Raw genomic sequence first — 24547 nt, forward strand, 5'->3', positions numbered from 1 at the left:
TGACTGCAGCTGGGTATTTTCACTACTAATTGCTTAATGTCACAGTGTGGTATGTTAGTAATTTGAAGGCAAGAATCATACAAAATATGAACACTGTACTGATCGCTCACCTTGCTTATTTTAGTAATGTAAGCAATTCTTTTTCATTGCCAGTGTAATAGGGTCTGGGTTTCAAGATGGCAAAGTTACTCTTTGATTTACAAAAGAGAACAACACTCTGTTCTTAATTAAAAGCATACAACACCAATAGTTCAAGTCAAGTTTAAACACTATTCCATATCCATACACTGACTGCAAAGTAAGGGCGAAAATCCATAGCATTACAGATAATAAAATCACCCACCTTCGGCATCCTGTAAATAATCCCTCCAGTAGGCAACCACCCTGTTCTCATCCGTCCTGTTATTGCTTCCCATCTCTGACCATCTTATGGCGAAGAGGTCATCCATGATTTCAGCAGTCAGGGTCCCAGGGCTGTAGCACAGGACAGGGCGAAAGGCTTCGGGATGATGTTTTATTTTCTGGAGCACTCCAAGTGTTCTCAATCCATCACTGAACCTACACACACACACACACACACACAACATAGATGCACAAGAAGGCATACACAGGCAGTCAGAATGAATTTAAGTGCCACAAATGTAGGCTACTGGTGATATCAGTCATGAGCAGAGTTATATTGAGGTAAGGAACAAATGCAGCCCAATATTCAATGAACGTAGTGTATGTGTTGCAATAAGATGGGTATACTGTTAATGGTAGTGTATAACAGTCTCCTATTTATACTTTATTCACATAGTGTCTAAACCATATCACAGGAAAGGTAACAGATTTGCACTGTGACAAAATATACCTTTCCAAGGGACCACGGACACGCTGAACCACCTGAAACATCAGGACATCTTCCAACAGTTTGTCCTTGTCAACCAGGCTTGTAAGATGTCTCAAGCAGCCAGCAGTGGCCAGGTAGTCAGTGAGTGGCTCTGTAAACTTTTGCAGGTCCTCCAGTGTTTTGGCTTCTGAAATCTGAGAGAGAGAGATGTTTGAATAAAGACAGGAACCATGCACAATACTACTGCTATCAGCAACAAAATAAACTCTCTACAAACCTGTTTTAGTTTACTATAGAGGTCCATGTCTGTAATGTCCTCCAGTACAGGCCTGCATGCATCAGGTCCCTCTGCTATGCAGGTAAACAGTGTTCTCGAGAGGAAACAGGGTGGGGGGCCCCCATGCACCAGGCTGACAGCCATTGCTCTGCCAGCTATGAAATATCTGTCCTCCCGCACAGCTAAAAAAAAAGTTAAGAATATACAAGATAAAAACAAATCAGTAGCAGCATGTGGGTAAATATCTGGGGAGGCACAGCAGCAGAGTTTTTCATATTAAGAATCACTTTCATTATGATGGGATGTGATGCTGCCTGACATGGTGTCTTAACCTGAAAAACTACAATTCAGAAAACACTAGCCAAAACTCAAAACCATCAGTTGCCCCTGCACATGAGGCTGTATCAAAGGCATGGGTTAAAGAAATCAAGTGAACAAACAAATAAATACACCCTTAATACATGTTTTTTGGAAAATGCTGATATACACACCAGACGAACTGAGAGCCAAGTTGAGGTGTCCCTCTGGTCCTTCAAACATGTCTGACTCTGCCAGTGTTTCCATCAGCAGACGTAGAAACTCTCGGCGAGGGCCACCGAGGTCCACGGCCTCTTCCGTGGTTCCCCTGTCATCAGAAAACTTTACGGACATCTTCTTATTTGGGTCATAGGAGAGCCGTCTGAACCCCCTTATTGCTCCATCGAGGACTGCCGAACGATTGATGTTGAACTTGCACACTTGCAGGTTATCAATTTTGTCACTGAGTTCACTCAATATTTGACTAATGGGGATTTGTTCTTTTGGCTGCCTAAAAGTAAGAATGACAGATCAATCAGTAACTGTGCTTATATTAACAATGACATGGGTCTTTCATCTTATAGGCAAAGAGTAAGAGTGGTTCTGTCTTTAAGGGTTCACTGATCAACAGTAATGTAAATACATTCAAATTAAAGCAGAAAGTCGGCACTTAAAACTCATAGCTACTGTAAAAAGTGTCAATCTGAAGGCTCAAAGTCTGCACAGTATTTTCTGCTTATTGTCAAACTTCCACTCTGCCAAAGCCTACAGTTCAACACTTGAAGTGAAATCTTTACTGTAGTAAGAAAAAAACACATACGTCTGATCTTCAATACTGGCAATGATAGCACTGTAGAGGTCGTCATCATTATCTTCATCTGATGTCTCATGAATGAGGTCGATGTACGTTCCATAATCGTTCTGCCATTGGCTTGGGGTCTGGTCACTTGTGGAGGGCCGCGATGAAGAAGCTTGGGCTTTCTGTCCTGTGCTGCATGAAGCCTGGGCAACTGCAGTGGCTGGGGCATAGACTTGAGGTCTGGGATCCGGCCAACGATTGGGGGTCTGGTCACTTGTGGAGGGCTGTGATGAGAACATTTGGACTTCCTGTTGGGTGCTGCATGAAGCCTGGGCAACTGCAGCGGCTGGGGCATAGACTTGAGGTCTGGGATCCGGCCAACGATTGGGGGTCTGGTCACTTGTGGAGGGCTGTGATGAGAACATTTGGACTTCCTGTTGGGTGCTGCATGAAGCCTGGGCAACTGCAGCGGCTGGGGCATAGACTTGAGGTCTGGGAGCCGGCCAACGATTGGGGGTCTGGTCACTTGTGGAGGGCTGTGATGAGAACATTTGGACTTCATGTTGGGCAACTGCAGTGGCTGGGACAAACATATCCACCTCTTCCACCCAGTCATCTTCCTCTGTACTTGAATCACTGCCTTCCTTCATCGCAGGCTGAAATAAGAAACAAATGAATTGTTAGCTTAACTGGTAATCACTGGTCATCATGCACCCTGCCGATAACCTTAATCTCAAAAGCTTAGATTTTTCAGTTGCAACCGTCAGGTGATCAAATGTTAAGTTGTCATAAAAAAACTTTGTTGAGATGCAACACTAGAGACCTATCTCACAAAGCGAGATCAACCAAGTCAGGTTTCATTGCATGAGTTGACATATTGAACGGTGGCGACTGGTTAGCATTAGCTTTGGTGGGGCTACAGGCACGGAGTCTCAGCTTACACATACAGGCAGTGATGTTGTCCATCTGGCTTACTGTACAGCATGTTAATTGCCATTAACTGAGAACTTCGCATCCAGGGAACTTAGCGTGAATAAGGGCTAAATAAATAAATGTGACAGGGGCAGGTCAAGTTCTCACGCATCTGTCCTCCGCTGCTTACCTCCAGGGCCACTGACGGCCTGATATACAGCGGATCTGTCCTCCGCTGCTTACCTCCAGGGCCACTGACGGCCTGATATACAGCGGATCTGTCCTCTGCTGCTTACCTCCAGGGCCACTGACGGCCTGATATACAGCGGAGCTCTTTTGAAGATCTTGTGCACCATAGAAGCGTCTAACTGCTGACCTCTGCTAAGCGTGGGTGTAACCAGTGTGTTCCCACACGGCAGAAGCATCTCCAGACTGAGAAAAACAAGAATCCATGCACACACGAACATCCAAATACTTAGATCACACCCTACTAAACAACTTTAACACAATAACTACCGTTACTTCACAATATTTAACACACAGGGAGAACTAACGTTACCCGTTGGTGGCTAACAGGTCCCGCTTATTCTTTAGCTGCCAGTATTAACGTTAGCTAGTTAACGTAAGGTTTGCTTCATTTAGCTGACTAGCTGTCTTATTTCAGCTCAACTACGAAACGTTAGCTTTACCGAGCTAGCTCCGCTAGCATGCTAACATGACATACCTCGCTCCAGAAGGAATCTTCCCATCAAACGCCTGACGCAGATTGAGTAGCAGGGTCGTGTGGTCCCATGTTTTATCCACCTCCAGTGCACTCACGATGTGGCCCTTTTCATATAACATGGCCTTCTTTTGTTGCTTTGGGACGGTTTTGTCCCGGGGGCTGCAGAGCAATATTACGTCCTTAAAAAATGCACTTTCACGGCGGGGCGATCGTTTTGGTCTGGAAAGTGGACAAAATGAATAGGCGTCATTTATTTATGTTTAATTGAGGCCCAGGAAATAATAAAGCAAAATCATTCGCATGTCACCCACCTTCTCTTTGCCTTTGGCCCGCCCCAGTTGCTGAATCGCCTGGCTTGGAAGCGCGGTGTCTGCGCCTGTGGGGCCTCGGCGGGAGGGGGGGTGTCGCTCCTCATATTAACATTTAGGCATTGGTTTGGCCGAAACAACACGCTTATCTCATTATTCTCATTGTTGACGGGATTTCTCGTGTTTACAGAGGCTCCTTGGTTCACAAGACAATTAATGAGTTCTGGTGAACCGAGAAGCCTCCTCAAAACACCGATAGCCTCCTCCGAGTTGTTGCCCGCCATCGCGACTGTCCAAGTTTTTTTTCTCCAACGAACTTGATGGTCCGGGTCGTCCGCGGTCAAAGGTCACTACTTCCTGTCCTAATTTTCCAAAATAAAATAACGGCGAATGATAAATAAGATTTATGAGCAGGTGATGTGCCTTGTAGTGACAGGTTATGGATCTAGGCAACAATATGCACAATTAATCGCGTGCTCACAGATTAACGAAATAATAATAATAATAATAATATTTAGTTCGACATCCCTGAACCTATGGAGAGAGAAGTAGCTGTCGGCGGTGCCTTCCGGTTACATTGAAACAACTTCCGGGCGCACTGACATTTTACACGCACACTCAGATTCTCGGAAACACACACACAGTTAGCCTATATTTCGCTGTGTGAGAAGTTAGTAGGGTGTGGACATTTCCAGTGTGTTTGTGCACATCATGTCAATGTATGTGCAAGTATTTCAATGTGTGCATATTGTCAACGTGTGTGTGTACGTTTTCAGTGTGTACGTGCACATTGTCAGTGTGTGTGTGTACGTTTTCAGTGTGTACGTGCACATTATCAGTGTGTGTGTGTACGTTTTCAGTGTGTATGCACGTTTTCAGTGTGTATGTGCACATTGTCAGTGTGTGTGTGTACGTTTTCAGTGTGTACGTGCATGTATTTCAGTGTGTGTGTGTGCACATATTTCAATGTTTTCACCCCAAACGGCCTCCCATACCCTTGATGTACAGAATCACACAGTCCTGCCTGACCAGGCTCCCAATTGATTTTGAGACCCCATCTGCTTTATTTTTTCTTCATCATTCTCTTTCTCCCTTCCCTCCCGTCCTGTGAAATCTAACGATTTGATCTTGTCAGCACAAAACAGCAGGGTAACTTTGAAGTTTTCTTTTTTTTACTTTATGAACCTGCAACCTTTTGCTGACAGTTTATGCCACGGTGGAGCCATTGCGATTAGAGTGCTAACAGTGTGCAGTCATAATGATCAACTGCTCTGCATGAAATGTCAACACCACATTTTCTTTTTTCATTTTTCTAAAGAAAGTATTTCAAGTGCTCAAGTTTGAAAAACTAAAAGGGTTGAGCTTTTGATTGACATGGTGGTAGAATAGCAGTCAGTCAGTTTCAAGAACATTTCAGTCGGTGAGGTGTGTCATTTTAATGGTGACAGCCTCGTATTTGCAGCAGGATGCTGTCTCACTGTCAGTGACAGTCGTGTGAACAGATAGAAAGCTGCAAATGACTTTTTCTACCATGTCAACAGCTGTCTGATGTACTCTGCCAGCTGAATGCACTCTGCTAGTTCCCTGCAAAAATCCTGCAAGTAGCTGTTAAACACAGAAAAATGTGCCATTTTAGCATGACATTTAGTATTGTCCTATCTCTTAAATTATATTTGTATTCAAAACGTTAAAGAACAGAAATCTGGCAGTAGCAGTAATGTATTTTTCCACTTGATGTCTGTAACTGCACATTTTGTTGTCCTTTTGCATATTCTGCAGACCAACAGACGTTTTTGCTAATCTAAAGCAATGCTGCAATGTGCATCTATTGGTCAATAGTAACAATCAGTTTGCTGAAAAAATGTAATTATATAGAGTGAAATGCCTTTAGATTTAAATAAGGTAATAAGACAGATGGGACATTACCTGTATATACACATCTTTGTTCTGTTGTATTAATAGAGTGGAACTCGACAAGAGAGAAAGAACATGATAGCAGAGCTTGGTGGCAGGAAAGCTTGACAGCATAATTTTTTTTTGAGGTTGTTTCCCCCATTTTTTTTATGTGCATTAGGGAAAAAAGGACATTTTGAGCTTCTCAGCTGCCAGTCAGCTCTTGAGAAAAACCGAGCCCAAATGAAGCAAAGTGCATCACTCTTGGCAAAAAGATCTCCCAAATCATATACTATTCCTTTAAGATAACCTAGCAAAATGTCATCATAAAACAAATACTGTATTTTGGGGAAGTTCGGTAATGAAAGCTGTCTGAGAGTCTACTGTAGAACTGGAAGTGTTTGTGTCAGAGACTGTAGTAACCTAGCTTAACATTATTGCTCTCTTCGAGAGGGAACAATAAAACACATCAAGTGTGAGTGAAAAACATGTCCTATAATTCAGAACTGCCAAGGTGACTGAGCTGCATATTAAGGTGTGCATTACAGATTAGGGATTTAACTGGAGGTGCTGCAGTCTTGGATACTTGTGTGACTATGAATGCATATCCTGGTATCATTTCAAGAAGATTTGCTACAAGACCAGAGCATGAAAGCCAGCATATTTAAACATTTAAACTAGCTCAGTCTACAACAAGAAAGCGCTATTTTAATTTCCAGTGCACAAATAAGTAATTTTGTCCTTGGACTGTCAATACTGAAACCCACAAGTCTCTCTGTCCATCTCCAGAGGCTTCTTTCCCTACCTTAGCAATCAGAACAAATCACTGCATTGAGGTGGGAGTGGTAATGTACAAATATTTATATAAAAAATATACACTTAGAAATTCAAGCAGCCAGGCAATTATATCACTCTTGTCCAGACCCATCTGTTTAGCAGTCACTTACTGACCCAGAAAAGAGGTGAAATCACATTCCAAAACACATGAGTGAAAAAACTCAGAAGTGGGAGAAACCAACCGCTTTTGAGAGAGATGCATCCACATGATAATGCTCATTGTTTTTCTTTGATCTGCTAAATCAAAGTATTCCCAATTTACTCAAGACACTGAAGAAAGATTACACACTATAAGAACAATCCCCACTGTGATTCTGAATGACTGTAAAAGTTATAAGGGCTCTATCTTCCACTTGGCACAGCGCAGCACAACTATCATTGCTAGTTGATAGTTGGGGGCGGCAGTAGCTCAGTCCATAGGTGACTTGGCTTGGAACCGGAGGGTGCCACCTCGGCAGTGCCCAGGAGATGAACTGGCAACTGCCCATAACCCCCAACTGCTCCCTCCACTAATTGCATGTATATAGGTCCAGTCTGTGCATGTGTGTGTGTATTTCGGACCTGTGTGTGTGTAAAATGAAAAATAATAATAATAAAGTGAAAATTGAATTTCCCCATTGCGGGACAAATAAAGGAATTCTTCTTCTTCTTCTAGTTTGAGACCAACGCAGTTGTCATTTACATGCCCAGAAATCGTTATCCCATTTTAAACTTGAGCAGATTAGAGCGGCTGTTTGCTGCTGCTCCCCTGTGCACATTTACACGAGTAACTTAATGGATTATTTCAAAAGCTAAAAGTTTAGTTCCCTGTCAAGTTTCCTGTCAAACTAGTTTTGCTGCATAAATGTCCTATGATATTTTGACTGATCATTAGGTAAATCACTAAACAAATGTACACATGTATATGCACTGTCAAATCAAGCTATCAAAAGTGGTTCCGGGCACAACCTGGATACACTAGGGCTATGCACTTTAGATCATGCGCCATAGGGCTAAATAGGGCCCATGGTCTCTTTATTGTAACCCCATGTCCTCCTTTTTGTTTATTACTATGAGCAGCTGATGACCAAACACCCATCCAAGCGTCTGGGCTGCAGCCTTGAGGGAGAGAGGGACATCAGAGAACATGCCTTCTTCAGACGCATTGACTGGGAACGCCTCGCCAACAGGGAGATACAGCCTCCCTTCAAGCCCAAAGTGGTAAGTTTTGCACACGGTACAGTTTTGCAGTTGGCAATGAACTTACTTAGGGTTTGATTTACACATCAAAGTTTAATCAAGTGTGATGGCATTTGGTATAATTACTGTAACAATGGCCATGATGATTGGTACCCTCTATCATTTGAGTTCAGCCTTTATTAATATATGGCAACATTTCCCATCGCACTCTGTTCCTGTCACAGAGGAAATGTTGCTACTTTGAGCTCTATTTTCATATGGGTACTTGGTGCAAAATGCATCATAATGCTAGCAAACAGGTATTTTCTGAGATGAAGTGATTTTCTTACCTACACCGGATCAGTATTTTGGTAAGTCGACATGCATCACATCTGTAGGAGAGGGACAGTAGTACCATCACTTAGTACAACTCTTCACCTGTTTTTATGCACATTTTTTATTTGAGCACTAAAAAAAATGGAGTTTAAATACAGTAAATTTAAAAAAGAGTGTTGAAACATTTTATGCTTGACTGACGTGGAAAATTTGGTGTATCGACTGAGCGAATAAATCATGATATACATAAGGCATGTGACTGAAATATCCACTGAAACTCCCGCTCCGGTTTGTTTACCAACTTGTGCAGTACCTGAGTCTTCAGTAAGATGTCAGCGAAGGTTATTATTCAAAACTTCTCTTGTTGCTGTCCCTGAGTACAGTTTTTTGCATTTTTTACTTGTAAGTATTGAAAGTATTTGACTTGATTATCTTTTAAGGTGAATAAGTATTGACTACAGGATAAATTTGAATCATATTTTATATTATATATGAAAGTTGCAAATACCATACGGTATAAGTTATTCACAGTGTGCATTGTTTACACAGTGATCAGATACAATTGAATAGGACTGGTGGTGCATAATGAAGCAATCCAGACAAAGATATTTGTGAGTTATATATTGTGTTTGAACATCAACTTTTTTGAATATCGTTGAAATGCTTAAAATAGAATTCATAAAAATATTCCTGTCTTTTCCTCTCCGTTACTGATAGTCTTGGTTGGACAGTAAGGGCTTTAAAAAGCTCATGCCTAAATCTGATCTGCTCAGATGTTTCAGAGGACCACCTCAGCAAATTGCAATTCATCTTCTGTAACTGAAACACACGCATTTACACTCACACACCCTGTGCTCATGCTGACATATTGTGTTGCTCAAGACTCCAAACCAAACACGTTTCTGTCAGGCAAGTGTTTAGAAATCAGCAAAACTACCTGAAAGTAATTGGATTGTGAAAAACGGATTTCAAATGCATAAGGTGATCTCTTGCATTGGTAGAGAATATTTCTCTTTGACCTGCAAGAAAGTGAAGAGAGAATATGTCAGAAGACCATAATGCACTTTACTTGGCATGTACCTTTTAAACCCACTGAACATGTTCCATGGCCTTTTCAAAAATGCATAAATCAAGGAAGATTTACTTAAAATCTAATATCAGGTGAAACGTCTTTGGAAAATGAAGACAAAGGGGTGGTTTGTCTCAAGGTTGTATCTTATAATTCTGTTGCTGTGAAAGTGTCGTTTGGAGCAGTCACTCAGGTAAGTGGAACAAAATTCCCTTTGTAATTTAGGCGATTCCTTCAAGAAATTAATATATGTTTTTTTTATTAAAGCAAGCTTACTGTACAGGCATTTTTACACTTTTCTTTTGTAAACTTAAAAAGCGCCTGAATGTATGGCACACTAAAATGTGAAAGAAATCCTGCAGGTGTTGAAACTCATCAATATTCACCTCTCATATATTTCTGATAAAAGTCTGACCAATCATTTTATTCGTTCCAAAATGAGCTTCATGCCTGTCATCCATTGCTCCGTTTCACTTGCGCTGCTCACTTTCTCACGGCACATGTCAGGGGAGGAGGGAGGTCAGAGGTCAGGCAGGGGCAACAAGGGGGTACTTTGGAGGGAGGCGGTGTGGTTCATGTTCAAATTTTACTAAGGGCTGTGTGACATGCCAGAAAGATGAGAATTGCTTTAACTCAGAGCTAAGTCACTCAGCTTCAGTAAATTCTTCACTTAGTATAAAGACAACTCTTAGCAGTGATTAATTGCAGTCAATAGTGGATATCAAGACAGACTATATTGTATCTCGCTTTCATGGATATTGTATCCTTTCTACTGATGGTGCATCAAAATTTGATGTATTGTAATTACATACACAACCATTTACAATTTAACGATGATGTGATGACGTTTGTAGTCTAATTTGGCCACCCATTAGCAGCTGCCTTTTTTAAGAAACTTTAAAGCTTCAAAAGTGTGGGGTATTTACCCACATATTTTATGTGTTCTTTTGTTAACCGCAAATCTTATTTCATGCATCTGACATCAAACCCATTCTAAAAAGCCCATGACTTTGAGACGAAGGCACCGGAAGTGCAAAAATGCCAACTCATTTCCAGGATTTAGTACCCATTCCTGCAGCATACTACACAGTTGTTAACCTAGGACTTCTGTGAGGTTACAGTATAATATAATTACACTGTTATTGCATAACCATCACACAAGCATCACACAGCTAATTGCACATATGTAATAGACCCATTGTTGGCACTCCAATGTGTTTTTAGATATGAGATGTACTTGACTTTACTAGACTTACAGTATATTATTACAGATGTATTGATATTGTGTCGAGATAGCTGATGTAATCCGATTGCAGTCCTTTGTAACACTCCCATCAACAGTTGATGAGTGCTGGGCATGTATGTAAAGAATTTGGAGTAAAACACAAGGACAAAGTTATATCATTAGTGTTATCCACTACCCACTCCAAGATGAATATCAGAGTTTGAAGTGAGTCCATACTGACTGCAAAACCAGAGTTGGGACTACACCAGCATTATATACAGTCGTTTGGTAAAAACAGATAGACTTCAGTAAAAATACATAAATTAATATGTTTCCTCAATAAATAGCACTGTTAAACATAAACTGATGTGGATATATGTATTTTTATACATATTTAAATGATACTGCCTCAACATGACACTCCTTTGTATAGTCAAAACACAGCTGCAGGCTCATTATGAAATGTGTATTATGGGCCGTAAGTAATTTCAAAGCCTCTCATCTGAATGTATAATTAATGTAACATGCATTTATTATGAATGCATATCTCATATAGCTCACATTTTGCTGCACAGTAAGAAGTAGTTTTGAAATCAGTTGAGACTACACATGATCATGCACACCCACTGTATGTGTGTGTGTGTGTGTGCGCGCATGCTTGTGCGCGTGCACTTGCGCGTGCGTGTGTGTCCGTTACACGTTCATTTTAAATATTGTAGTTCTTTTCTGTTTCAACCCTCAAGGGCTCCAGTTCCTCCTATAAGGTGAATCCTGACCTCTTTGTCCATGTAGTCTCCCGCTCAGTGGACGTGCTGGGTGTCCTGGAAATGCTTTGTGTGCTTTGTGTGTTTACGTTGGTATGAGCAAATGTACGTATGTGGGAAGGTTAAAGAAAGCGAAGGTTAACAGAGATTGAGAAAAGCAGGGGAGGAAGATTTCCATGCATGAACGCCTCGTCTCTGTGTCTTTTTGCTGATGTGTATGGGGGGGGGGGGGGGTAATCAATATCAATGCGAGAAAGGAAAGCTTATGTGCTTTGATTTTTGTCCACGCTGAAGTTGCAGGGAGTTGGGTGCATGTCCTTTTGCAAAGTGCATGCTTGCATGGGTCTGTTTTTTTGATGCAGCTACAGGTAAAAGATGAGAAAGGTGGAAAGAGAGTAAGGGAAAGTCAGTTGAATACTCTCGTAACACCACAGCTTGCTTTATAACGACCAATCATGTCAATCTCACTATGCCATGTAATACAGTGCTGTTTCTGGGTTCATTACCACCAAATGGCTATCATTATACACCTCCTTCTCACCCTTCACCTAGTCTAACTTTGCCTTTCTAATCCACTCTTCCTCCTCGTTCCTTTTTCCTATCCCTGCTCAATCTCACTTCATCCGCCTGTGACAGCTGTGGAATTGCAATCAATACACCGGCTGCACCCAGCTGAGACATTCAGACCATATGTGTATAGGACCAGAGCTCAAGACAGCACAGAGGACACAGTGTGTGTGTGCACACTCAGTCATTGTTGATCCATATTTATTGCGCTGGATGCTGTCACCGTCTATACTATCTAATACTGCAGGTAACACAACAAGCACACAACTAGCCAGTCACATCCGACAAGAAATCAGGCTAATTCCTTGAGTACAACAGACTTAATGGCCATGAGTTTTACGCCCACTTGTAGATGGCCGAACGTCTTTATGGCTGAAGGGAGCAGAGAAGGACAAAGAAAGTAGGTCATATCGGAAGTTGCTGATTGATAGTGATGGGATCAGTGGATGAAGGAGGGAATCAGGGCAAGAAAGGGTGGGAGGACTTAGTCACTGCACAGAAGTCTTGGAACAGTCCCTTTCAGGATGCATGCCTAATGGGATACAGGGTGTGAGTGTATCTCTCTCTCTCTCTCTCTCTCTCTCTCTCTCTCTCTCTCTCTCTCTCTCTCTCTCTCTCTCTCTCTCTCTCTCTCTCTCTCTCTCTCTCTCTCTCTCTCTCTCTCTCTCTCTCTCTCTCTTCTCTCTCTTTCTCTCACACAGAAAATTATGGCAATATGGATGAGTTGTGACTCACTGTAGCTGGATGAACACGAAAGGCACAGATGGTTGCAACTTTACTGAATCTCTTCTCTTTTAACTTACAGAACATAAAAGGAAGCATTTTCAGTCTGTTTGTGTGTGTATATTTGCCTGGGGGGGGCAGACAATTACTTATTCACACTGGAGGCTAAGTCCAACCACAGTGTGATCTGCTGGCCACTGCGCAGTTGGGTTGCTCAAGGGTGGGAGGGAGGATACCCTAACCCTGAAAAATATATTTGTAAATGATGCAGGAGTTCATAAAACTCGGTTTAAAAAGACGTAGGCAAAAAGTATGTAAGCATGTGTAGACAAAGCTCTAGTGGTCATGTTAGGTTCCTCTTTAGATTTCTGCACCATGAATTCAACTGTGCTTTGTGATTTACTCACATTACACATTCATGAAATAATACAGTGAAAATAAAGTAATACGTATTACCATACAGTTCAAAGACTTCATCTAAAAGCTGTTCAGTGCTAACGACAAACTCACAATTCATCAAAACAAGGCAAGATATTGGGGGGAGATTGTGACAAGCATAGATCCCCTTCAGAGAGAGAGAGAGAGAGAGAGAGAGAGATACACTCACACCCTGTATCCCACATGGCATAGCTCTTATTGGAGGAGGGCACTCATTTACCATCCTAAGCAGCTGAGTGTTCTTTTAATATGCTTGAGTGCAGAGGCGTACATGCCTGTATGTGTGCAGAGAGAGACGGACAGAGATTAAAGATGAGCGAAAGTAGGTTATCAACCAATATAGGACACTATGTCACTTTGTATGGGAGGATGAATCAACAGCATAATTGCTTTGTTCTCACCACATAAGGGTTGGCTGAATCACACAATGAGAAATAGGATAAGTTAGACCTTACTTTTCTTTTTTTTTCAAAGGGCAAGTTTATGTTTCTGGAAAAATCCTAAAGGCAATGGTGCAGACTTTCATGACCATGGTTCATTATTACATTTCCCCTGTTTTTTTTTGTTGAGCTAATCTTTTGATCTGTATTCAACTCAGGAGAGCAGTGAAATATAAATACTGTGAACATTTCAAAACGTTCAATCCACAAGGAAATGCACACAGCCCGTATTCATTTATTTTTGGGTGGGGTGCAATAAAACAAAGCATTTCAGATAGAGGGTGAATACAGGTATATTAAGACAGTGCATTTGTTTTTTGAACAAGAATACATATATAAAAATGAAGTCTGTATGTCAAACATTTTCTCCGCAAAGCTAGTTTGGCAGCCGGATCCCCATCCTGCACATGCTTTGCTTTACACACTGGTAGCAATTCTGCTCGATAGCAGATAGTAACTGTTTTGTGGTCCAAAAAGGCACATCTTGGTGCTGGCAATCGTCAGTGGAGGTCAGAGTGAAAAATGTGTTGCTTCACTTGAGCGACGGATGGTCAGAGAGATGCAGAAGGGATGTCTCTCGTTGACTTGTGGAAGGATGCTGGAGAATGTGAAAGAGAGTACAGTCAGAGACAACAAACGGATCTTAAAGTGTATGTCCAGCCTTCTATCCACTCTGGTGTTAGTGGATCAGAGTGTACACACAATTTAGAAATGTCTGTCTTCTTATGTTCTGTTGCGTTCACTTCGTCTGACGTGTTTTGTCTGGCCTCACAAATAAAAAAAATAAGGGAATAAAAATAGAAATGTCTGTGCCTTTATACTATAGTGTGTTTGCTTGACAAACACAGGCAGACATTTTCTAAACACACAAACGCAAGCAGCTGCTGACACACACAAAGACGCACTGACACAATAATCACAACACACTGCATACACACACGCGCCTACGTGTCTTGTCTGTGAATGTAGGACAGCAGTGGATATGGCAAATTAATCACGAGTCAGTCAAGAGCTTCGGAGACAGGTCACAGTTGGTCATGAAGTCATATAGCAACAATAAAAAACGAATTTTATATTTTAGGAAATTATATCTAATTCTTTTCATGTTTTTTTTCAAAAACAAATCATCTTCAACTGTGTGGATCAGTGGAGGAACAGGATCAAGGATATCCAGATTCAACAATCTGTCATGGTCAAAAAAAAACAACTAATTGACCTTAAAAGCTTTATCTAGCTAATGTTTAGGCATTAGACAACCACCATTGGACAGAAAGAATAACGGGTCACACATGACCAAAATGAACATCAGCGAATTAACACTCAACTCACTGACAGGAGCTACTGTATATGTCATCCAAAGTTAGAAGTGCAACCTCTGAGTTTTGTCCTCTGTTCTGCATTTCACCCAAGACAGTCTAGGACTGTGGACAACTTAACCCGACTACATGGATTTCTGTGTGCATCGCACCAAGCGCTGCCCACATTCATATCACGTCCATGCCCTAAATCCCAGAATGACATTAAAGCTAAAAGTTGCTTCTTCAATATCTTACATTTTAATGCTTCATACTGTATGCTTATAGTACCTGAAACTCTGATGTAATGTTTGGTGAAATCTTGCAATATGCAGTCACAACAGCCCTTTGAGTTCAATGCACCAATGTTTATTTCTATGACAACGGTGCTATGGTTGCCATCCTCCTTTCTTCCTGTTCAAGCACTGTGTCAGAGCCCCAAGGCATTTGGCTTCTCAGTCGGTTATTCTCACAGCTGACAGCAGAACAGTAGCTCCTAAGGAACACGGATGCTAATCAAGAGGTGCACTGTGTCTTAGTGTAAAGTGTGTGTGTGCATATTGGAGTGTATGCCTCCATTTAGGTGTGCCCGGTGTGTGTGGGTGGACTTACTGAAACACACTTAAAACAAACAAAAAAAACTCCTCTTCATGGACCAAGTAACCTTTGTCTCTGCTGTTCTTTTAGGCAGTTTTACAATATTCATTTTCAATAAAAAGCCAACAATAAAGAAACTTCACCTCTCTAATGCCGCGTTCAAACCGTAAGCGAAGGACGTGATAGAAGAAGTGCTATAACATAGTGTCAATCTGAATACACGATTTCAAGACGAGCTGCGCTTTACTCGCAACATGAAAATCGATCGATATTCACATCTATTGCGTCCAACGCTCAAGTTGAAAATATTTAACTTTTCAGCTGAATCGCGTGATGCAGTGGGTGAGGAGAAGTACTACTTGTCAACAATGGAGGAGTAGATAATAGTAGCGGTATGTGGGCACCCAGAGCTTCAACAACAGTTACAATGCAGCAACAGTGGTTATCTCAGCCATGGATGATAAGAGAAAGGAAACAGCGGGTGAAAACATTTTATATAGGCGGGTTCGCATCATCATCCTGGGGATGACGCAATTGGCGCATTTAGTGCATTTGGCGTGATAGTCTAAATATGATTGAAATATGGTCAAGCACTTTTCTTGCAGTTTCATGACGTCTATTGCACCCAGCCTGAGATCTCTGTAGTTGATGCCATTGAGTTACAGGTGTGTAAAAGTGTCAAGTGTGGACAGAATTATTATAGTCAAAGCTATTGATTCACAAGAAAGAGTGCAAAGGTGAGGTTGACTGCTTTTTAAAAAAATAAATGGCCTTGAGTTTGTAGTACAGTCCTGGTGCAGGGTTAGATTTGTATGGTACACTTTTATTGTGTGGTTGGGGCTGACATCAGTCATGACAAAATTAACTCATCTTGTTTTATCTCCTCTGAAAGGGTGGCAGGTAGGTATCAAGGCACGCTGGCAATTTTGTGTTAAAGAGAGAGTACCCCCCTGAGCACATCTTCCATAAAAGAGGATACAGATTTACTCCAGTGGCAGGAGCAGATTCACTGCAAGCGAATATACAGTGCCAGAAACAAGATTAGCTTGGAAGGAGATAAAACAGATGTTTCAGTGGTTTCCTGGTCTCCTCCTAGTGTTGGAAATGGTTATTATTTATTAATTGTAACATTAAAAATATTATGTTTTGCCCCAGTCTGAGCAAATAAGTAATACAAATCTCAATAGTCTCATCTGAGCTCAAAATTGCATCTGTGCTCTGTAACCACTTCTCTAGAAATACTTAACTCAATATAAATAAACCATTTGGGTAACACTTTATTTAAAAAAAAAAAAAAAAAAAAACATATCTATAGTGCATTATGAGGGCATTCGTGGTAAATCAGAATCCGTGACTACACTCATAAACACATGTATTGCTTTCTGGTTCACTACATCAACTACGTCATAAAGCATAGATGTGACCTATACTCAATTATAAGTTCAAGTGTCTTTTTGATATTCCTGACTAGTTTATAAACTAGAGGTTGACTGATGAGGTTTGTAATACATAATGCCTACCTATATTTACCCATACAGATCTCAACAATCAACTGTAGTGAGGACCAATAGTATGCTATAGTCATATACGTGTGATTCTCTACATTTTGGCTTTTTACATCTAAAGCACTTGTGGTGCAGCAAAAAATATGTTAAATGCATGAAATTGAATTACACTATACATACCACCAACAATGTAATGTTATGATAAACTTGTATTATTATAGATGCATCAAGTACTTCACTTTGCTTGACACTACAATACGATGATAACTTATGATACGGCATGGCCTATTACAGTATTCTGAGTCCTTATTACAGTTGACTGTTGAGGTGTGTATAGGTGAGTATAGGTAGCCATAATGTATTATAAACCCCATCAGTCAACCTCTGGTGTATAACTAGTCAAGAACATCCATAAGACACTTTGAATTTATGATTCATTATAAGTCACATCAATAATGTTTCATGGCATTTGATAAAGTGCAACAGAAAGCATTATGTGTGTTTATGGGTGTAGTCATAAAGTGTAATGAATGCATTATTATCCACTATGAATGCCTGCATAGTGCACTATAGATGTGGTCTTGGTAGAAAGTGTTACAAAAAGTAGTTTTTATCTTGAAAGCAACAGTGGTCATACTTGTCAAGTGTGTTTTTTCTCACTCAAAGGGAATATCACTGCAGCAACTAAATGAGATGCATGAGCACATCTCCAAACATGCACATGACTTTCCTTTGCTGAGAAATTCTCTTAAGTGCTAATTTCATCCACCATGTTACATGATCCGTTTCCATGTCTTTGATATAATTTGATTATTCTCTCATCACACAAACATGAAAACGCCTTTGATGTCTCCCGTTAAATACTGACAGCTCGCCTCCCTCTTATGAACACGATTATTAGTAATTAACCATTTTGTGACCTTGTTGCACCTTGATGATGTTGCTGTTTTTGTTTCACTGGAGGAGTAGTTTCACTGTCCAGACAAAAAAAGTACGTATGTATCACGTCTGAGCTGAGATAAAGGAGCCGTATCGCAGCGGGTTATGACGTCAGAGCAAACGCTGCGTGCCTTGTTGCAGAGGTCCTGACACAATTTCCTCTCAAACAATCAATCCTGGGCCTTGTTAACTGGAATCTGCATTGCTGTTTCACAGCTGGGCAGATGTTGCTTTGGTATTCAGATGGGTGCATTGCGATTCAGGTGAAAGAGATGTAGAGCATGTAATTGGATGTTGTTAACCCCTTACTGCATATAGCAATGGGAACACTGGGGGATCAGGTGTCAAATGTTCCTTGTTTTTATGTAGGTCAGAGGGCAGGTGAAGATGCATTTGAAGTAGTCAACAGGTAGATGTGGGACTAGGGTTGTTTGCCAATGATTTTTAAAATAACATGTATGACTGTTCTATTTAAGGTTGTTAAATGGTAGTATGGTTTGAAACATGTGGTTAACACTGTGAAACGGAACTACTTGGTTAATTGTAGGCCACAAAATTACCTTGTTAGGGTTTGGAAAAGGTCATGGATTGGCTTAAAATGAGTAAGTTTGTAATGGACATAATGATGGGACGTAGTTACGTCCTTGGGACGTGGTTATGTTGGATAACCTTTTTTAAAAGATCTTTGGTTCCACATGAGACACGAACAGCGGTCTCCTAGGTGAAAGTTTGTTTGACCCATCCTTTCGCCCAGACAGATAGATATGGGTCGTAATAAGATGATTGCACAGTCAACCTATCCAGTCCTTTTTTATTTTTTTTTTTTGCTATGGACGGTCTGATGTGGGAAAAGTAACAAATGTTGCTTGTTGTATTGTCCATGCACATTGCCTAGTTGCCCAGCCCTACAGGATTTCATTTAGTAATATAAATGATGACAATAGCAGTGATTGCTGATGTTTGAGAAAGATGCATTTCCTGTGCTTTGGGATAATCTGGGAAAGTTCCCAGAAGTTAAAAACAAATTGTGCTGAATGTGTTTTGCCTTCACAGAAATGCCATGCGCACACTTCCGCTCGTGCTCCAGATTTTTCATGTCTGTCTCGTCAGTCGTCTTGCACTCTAAATATGATTTTATATACCTTATATTTAAACATTTCCCTCTTCTGTTCTCTCTTTTTCTACAGTGTGGCAAAGGAGCAGAGAACTTTGACAAGTTCTTCACACGCACCCAGCCCCAGCTCACACCGCCAGATGAGCTGGTTATCGCCAACATCGACCAGGCAGAGTTTTCAGGGTTCTCTTTTGTCAACCCACAGTTTATTCATCCTTTAGTCAGTAACAGCGTATGAGAAGGATGGGGGAACCTCCGGAAGAAAGTCCCTCCTCACTGCCACCAACTTAAAGCAAATCACCAACCTAATATCTGACTACAACTTGATCAAGGCCAACCATAAACCTTTGTGTATTGGTTTTATTTGTAAGCAGCATTCTAGGGCATTTGTATTTGTTCCGTACATTATATTTGCCAGTATAGGTTATATAGATTAGAATGGTTCTCTGCCATTACAAGAAATAATCTCATTTAGTTTAATGATGAGCGTGTACTGTAGAGAAGGACGTCCCTCTTTACCGTTGCAATTTTTATTGAAGGTTTACCATAACCAGAGGCACTAAGACACAGGCTTTATGTATCTATGTTATTATATGATTAAATTTAGAGAAAAAACAAAATCTATGGCTGTAGATGATATAAGCAAGAGAACATTTAAGGAGCATTCAGCCAAGATAATATTTAAGGCATGGATTAACTAATTCTGGGAAAGGTTTTCATGCTTACAAATCTATAATCACAACATAGATATTACATAATGACCTGAAAAACACTCACATAAAGCAGTTTAGACACTATAGCCAAATATGAAGGACAGGTGGTGCAGGCTTTGAAACAGCACCTTGTGAGTCAATGTTTTCTGTATCGTGTTTACAGTTTTCTTCCCCTCTAATTTAATGGTGATGGTATAAAATTCTATTTTAGTACAATTTGATTTTAGCCAGTCTCAACTTCCAGTTGAGTGGAAAATCAACTTCCAGTTGAGTGGAAAATCAACTAAAGAATAAACAGATGTGTAATTAGATAATATGCAGCCTGTAAAAATGCAGATATGTGAGACACATAGGTATGAAAGTGTGTCCGAGTTGGTTCCAATTTTTAGCTTCTTAGCTAACTGTTATTTTTTACCTGCTTTTATGAGTAATAATTCATACACCTATTTTCTAGCCCTTACTTGCGCTGCAGATTGTATACTTCCCCTTTTTCAATAATTTTGTGGACACTATGTGGACACATAGTAATCAGTATGTAGGCTGTGGTAGAACATTCTTATATCTACCTTAGGGAAAAAGGAAGAAAAACCTAAACGTTTACAGTTATCATGTTTTAACATTAGTCAGTGTTCAACCAAAAACTCTGTCCCAAGCTATGCCCATACCTACAAAGCCTCGGATTGCTCATAAATCTCTCAACGGAAACAACAGCTGTTTTTTTGTTTGTTTTTAGAATATAACATGTTATTATTATGTATTAACCACCCACAGTTATATTGCATACAGCCTCCTGCCCTCAAGCATAGATAAAACTCTTTTGTTTTTTTAGATGCAGAGGCTGTCTTAAAATATAGATTAGTTTTTATTTTGTAATCTCATACCTATTCTTCCATTAGATCAGATTCATATTTTGATGCCTCTACTATTAGCGCATAGGTCCAATAATCATGAGTTATTTAAAAAGAGTATAGCAAATTCCAGTTTTTATACCACCTGAATGTGCTTTTATTACATTAATTATACAAACTAATATATGTATGTCAACTTTATAACAGCTGGATGTCTGTAATAGAGTCAAGATTTAGCAAGTCTGTTCTATTTGTTTTGGCAGATTTATCAAAACTTGTATCTTCTTTCACATTCAATGGTTTTGACCGTAAATTGTGTGTGGATTGGAGGCATTTCTGGCTGTTGACTGTCCCTCTGTATCTGCATGCTGTTGGCAGGAATCATTCATGCATGTGATCCTCTAAAGGCTGCATGCTACTAAGTATAAAACCCCAAAGAGTTACAACATAACCTCAAAGTGATGCTCCACTCATCTCACTTTAGTGGTAAGAGTCAGACTTTTGTAGTCTTGAAAACTTGCAGCTGTTAAGTCTTTCTTGAAGAATAATGGCCATAACTTAGATTCAGGGTTGATTCTGCACCTGTTTTGAATGTTCTTGCTCCATTGAATGGGCGTTAGAAGAAGGCTTATTATCCATTCACTTGGTTAAGGTGGTCATTAGCTTGGTCAGGACTCTATGGTGTCACTTTTGGACGTTTGGGAGTCCTGTTGTGAATTCAGTCAAAACAAACATTACTTGGTTAGGTTAAGGAAAAGATCATGGTTTAGGTTAAAAAGTCTGTGGTGTTAGTTAAGAACGTTATGTTAAGAATATTTTGTTTTATGAAGCCCATTTAATTCTACGTTGACGCTCTTCATACTATGTCATCTTACAATGGCATGGTCGAGCAGTGGCTCTGAGTTTTTACATTTTTTTAAATTGACGCAGGTCTGTGACCCAGCTTACCAATAGATAATAAACAGCTTACTGTGGTAACTCGTGTAGGGCCATACAGCCTCATATATCTGGTAGTGATACCAACCAATAACGCCCATTCAATCAGCTGATAATATTCAAAAAGGATGGATTCCGATGGATTTTTAGGCAGGTGGGAAGTTTCAACGGTCAAGTTTTAAAGATAAGTTAATAGAGGCATATTACTATAAGGTATAAGCTCTAGATTGGCCAAATGTAATGTGCTGATCTTTGATCAGCTTTAAGAGGTGATTACAAGATTTTGTAACTATATTACGCACAAGTAAAGTTTCAATGACGTAGACTTGTGACAGTAATGAAACACCAAGGTCGTAAAGCTTTCAGCAGATTTGTAAGCTGCGTGAAAGCAAGAGTGGGGAACAACAGTGATTTTGCCAAAAGCAATGAAGCTTGCAGGGCTAAAGAACATGGAATATATTCTTATTACAGTTAATAATCTAAATAGATACTAATACTATACTCTTTCCTGAGACATAGTCCCTGGTTCTAGATCAGTGCTCTTTTCTGTAGAAGCTTGTACATTAGGCCCCTGGTTCCTTTTTGCGTTTACCTTCTTAGGGTGATGTGGAACCCTGAAACCAGATCTGTGGTAAGATGTGAATCAAAGGCACTGCTTGTTGCTAGACCGGTGGGACCACACGCTCTTTAGTGTCCTATGAATGGGGTCTGTGTTATAATCTCAATGTTGTGTTGTTGTCACTTTGTTTAATGTTTGTTTTTGTTTTTTTGTGTCAGTTACTATCAGTGTCATCGGTTTTTTTTCGCAAGTTTCTGCTCAGAAATTCAGGAATGTTTCAACAGATATATCACATTTAAAAAACTTGTGTGACTGATATAGTAGATAGGAAGTATTGATAGGTTTATAATATATCCATCTTCTCCATGTTTTTCTCAAGAGGTGTGCTCTCCTACCGTGTTTCCTATAGTATATAGCCGTTTGCATGTGCCAAATCTGGAAAACGCCATAACCTGACAAAAGCAGCGTTGCACTAGCTGTAGTCACATGGACAAGCTTCTCCCTGTGCAGGCTGAGACCTGCCTAAAGCCACACCTGCTGTACACTCTGTTGGCCAAATAACATATAGCATGCTGCCATGAGTATACCAGTGCACATTGTGTCAGTACGCTTTACAATGCCAGTCAGTTTGATAAACGACTCATCATACACGGTACTCTGTTTCCCTGCCTGTCTAGCCTTGGGCAGATAAAAACATTTCAACTTGTGGAGCATTTGATTTAACATCCACAGTGGATTTCACAGAAGTGAAGGGAAATATTCCTTGTACATACCCCAAGTTTAGCGGTCTTGCCTGAGCCAAACTGTATGAATTTGTATGTGCTGACTGAATAGATCCATCCATTTAATAGAATTTTTGATTACTTGCTTCCCAAACTTCTTACTTCTTAATGTCATCAAATAGTCAGTCAGTGTGAGCATAGAAAACTGATTACCTACTCTCCCCTTGTGTGCCTTTCCCAACTTGGCAGATATACTGTATATCTTATTATTACTCATCATGTTTACTCCATACCATAACTCCACTTACTCTGTTTTCAGTCCATTGTCAAATAGCCTCGTTAAATGAATTCACTCAGTTTTACTTTGTTTTACGCCATGTTGTGTTTCAGCGCATCTCACAAATGAATGAATGTGAATAAATGTTTAAAAAGAAAAATGTTGCAAGCTTTGTTCACATAAATGGTCCATCAGCTGGTGAGTAAATCAGAATTTTTAGGACATTTTGTTAAGTGACGCCAATAACCATTACACTCATCCTCCTGTGTCTGCTTGCTTTACCTTTACCTTCCTGTGCCTATTAATGACTGAAGGATGTAGTGGGTTAATTAATATATCTATCGACAATATCAAAGGATGGTCGTTGGGGAGCGAAGGAACAATGAGCAGGTGATTGATGGGATTTAGTCAATGAATGAAAGGATAGATGATAATGGTTTGTTTGAAGGATGACCCCTGTGCCTCATCACACTGAACCATCCCTCCCTGGACATCTCTTCTACACCCTCCTCCACTCTACCTGTTCCTCTTTCCTCAGTGCCTGGGCGAGTCAATCCATCATCTTATCGACAGCGCTCTTCCTTTCACCCTTTAAATCTCATTCGGTCAGGAAAGCAGTTGCTTTTTCTTGTGCTGTTCACTCAACACAGTTGGCATAAATTCCACCGTTTCTTCCACTCTACTGGTCCCCCCCTAATGCAACATGGGAAAGGGGTTTTATTTTGTTTACATTCTATTTGAAGTCCTCATCTTTTTTGTTTGTTATTTAATTGATTTGGATGGCAAGATAATTAAGTCTTTTTTTTTGATGCCATGATGTTTTTGTTTTTTTCTTTTGAATTGGGATTTCTTACAATTCTCCTCTTATGTTCCTGTTTTTTTTAGATGACTCGTGTGATGTCTTTATTCTCTGTAGTTAGTCAGTACTCTCCACTGTGCTCCCTTATCCCATACAGTTACACAGTCTCTAACTCTCCGCTCTTTGTTCATTTATTATCTCAGCACCCTTGTCCTTGTACATAAATAACTTACAGTAGATATCTACATAGACTGTAAAAGAAAGAATATAATGTATTTTACAAATGATGTATGTTTGTTTTCTTCCCTTGTCAGCCTAAAACCTTTAAAATGAGTCTGAGCTACATCCCTTGTAATTGATTGTGTCATTTGTACCTAATGTATGATAATGCAAATAAACAAAGGAAAAATGACATCCATACTTATGCAAGTGAGTGTTTTGCCAATTGAGACTTTGAACTTAATTAGCATATTCTATTTTATTAAAAATACTGTAAAAAGTGAGATTTTTATTATAAAGCAGGTTGATGTAAATACTGTGAAAGAATCAAAAAGCTAAATCCACATAAATGCACTCAACCCGTATTCAGAAACTGTATCTTTAAACAAGCCGTCAAGACTTCCGTACGTTTTGATGTCACAACT

General features: G+C 40.1%; 1 protein-coding gene across 2 annotated transcripts in view; it reads left to right on the top strand.

The window, feature by feature from the left end:
• Positions 1–24246, top strand: part of prkcaa (protein kinase C, alpha, a) — a 171678-nt gene extending 147432 nt beyond the window's left edge. For both annotated transcript variants that reach the window (XM_083933149.1, XM_083933150.1), the window contains 2 exons: positions 7939–8079; positions 19123–24246. In XM_083933149.1, coding sequence (XP_083789275.1) covers positions 7939–8079; positions 19123–19287 — 306 coding nt within the window. In that variant the 3' untranslated portion in view covers positions 19288–24246. The remainder of the gene's footprint in view (positions 1–7938; positions 8080–19122) is intronic.
• Positions 24247–24547: the final 301 nt, after the last annotated feature.

The sequence above is a fragment of the Echiichthys vipera genome (genome assembly GCF_963691815.1).
Source record: "Echiichthys vipera genome assembly, chromosome: 2".
Lineage (NCBI taxonomy): Eukaryota > Metazoa > Chordata > Actinopteri > Perciformes > Trachinidae > Echiichthys > Echiichthys vipera.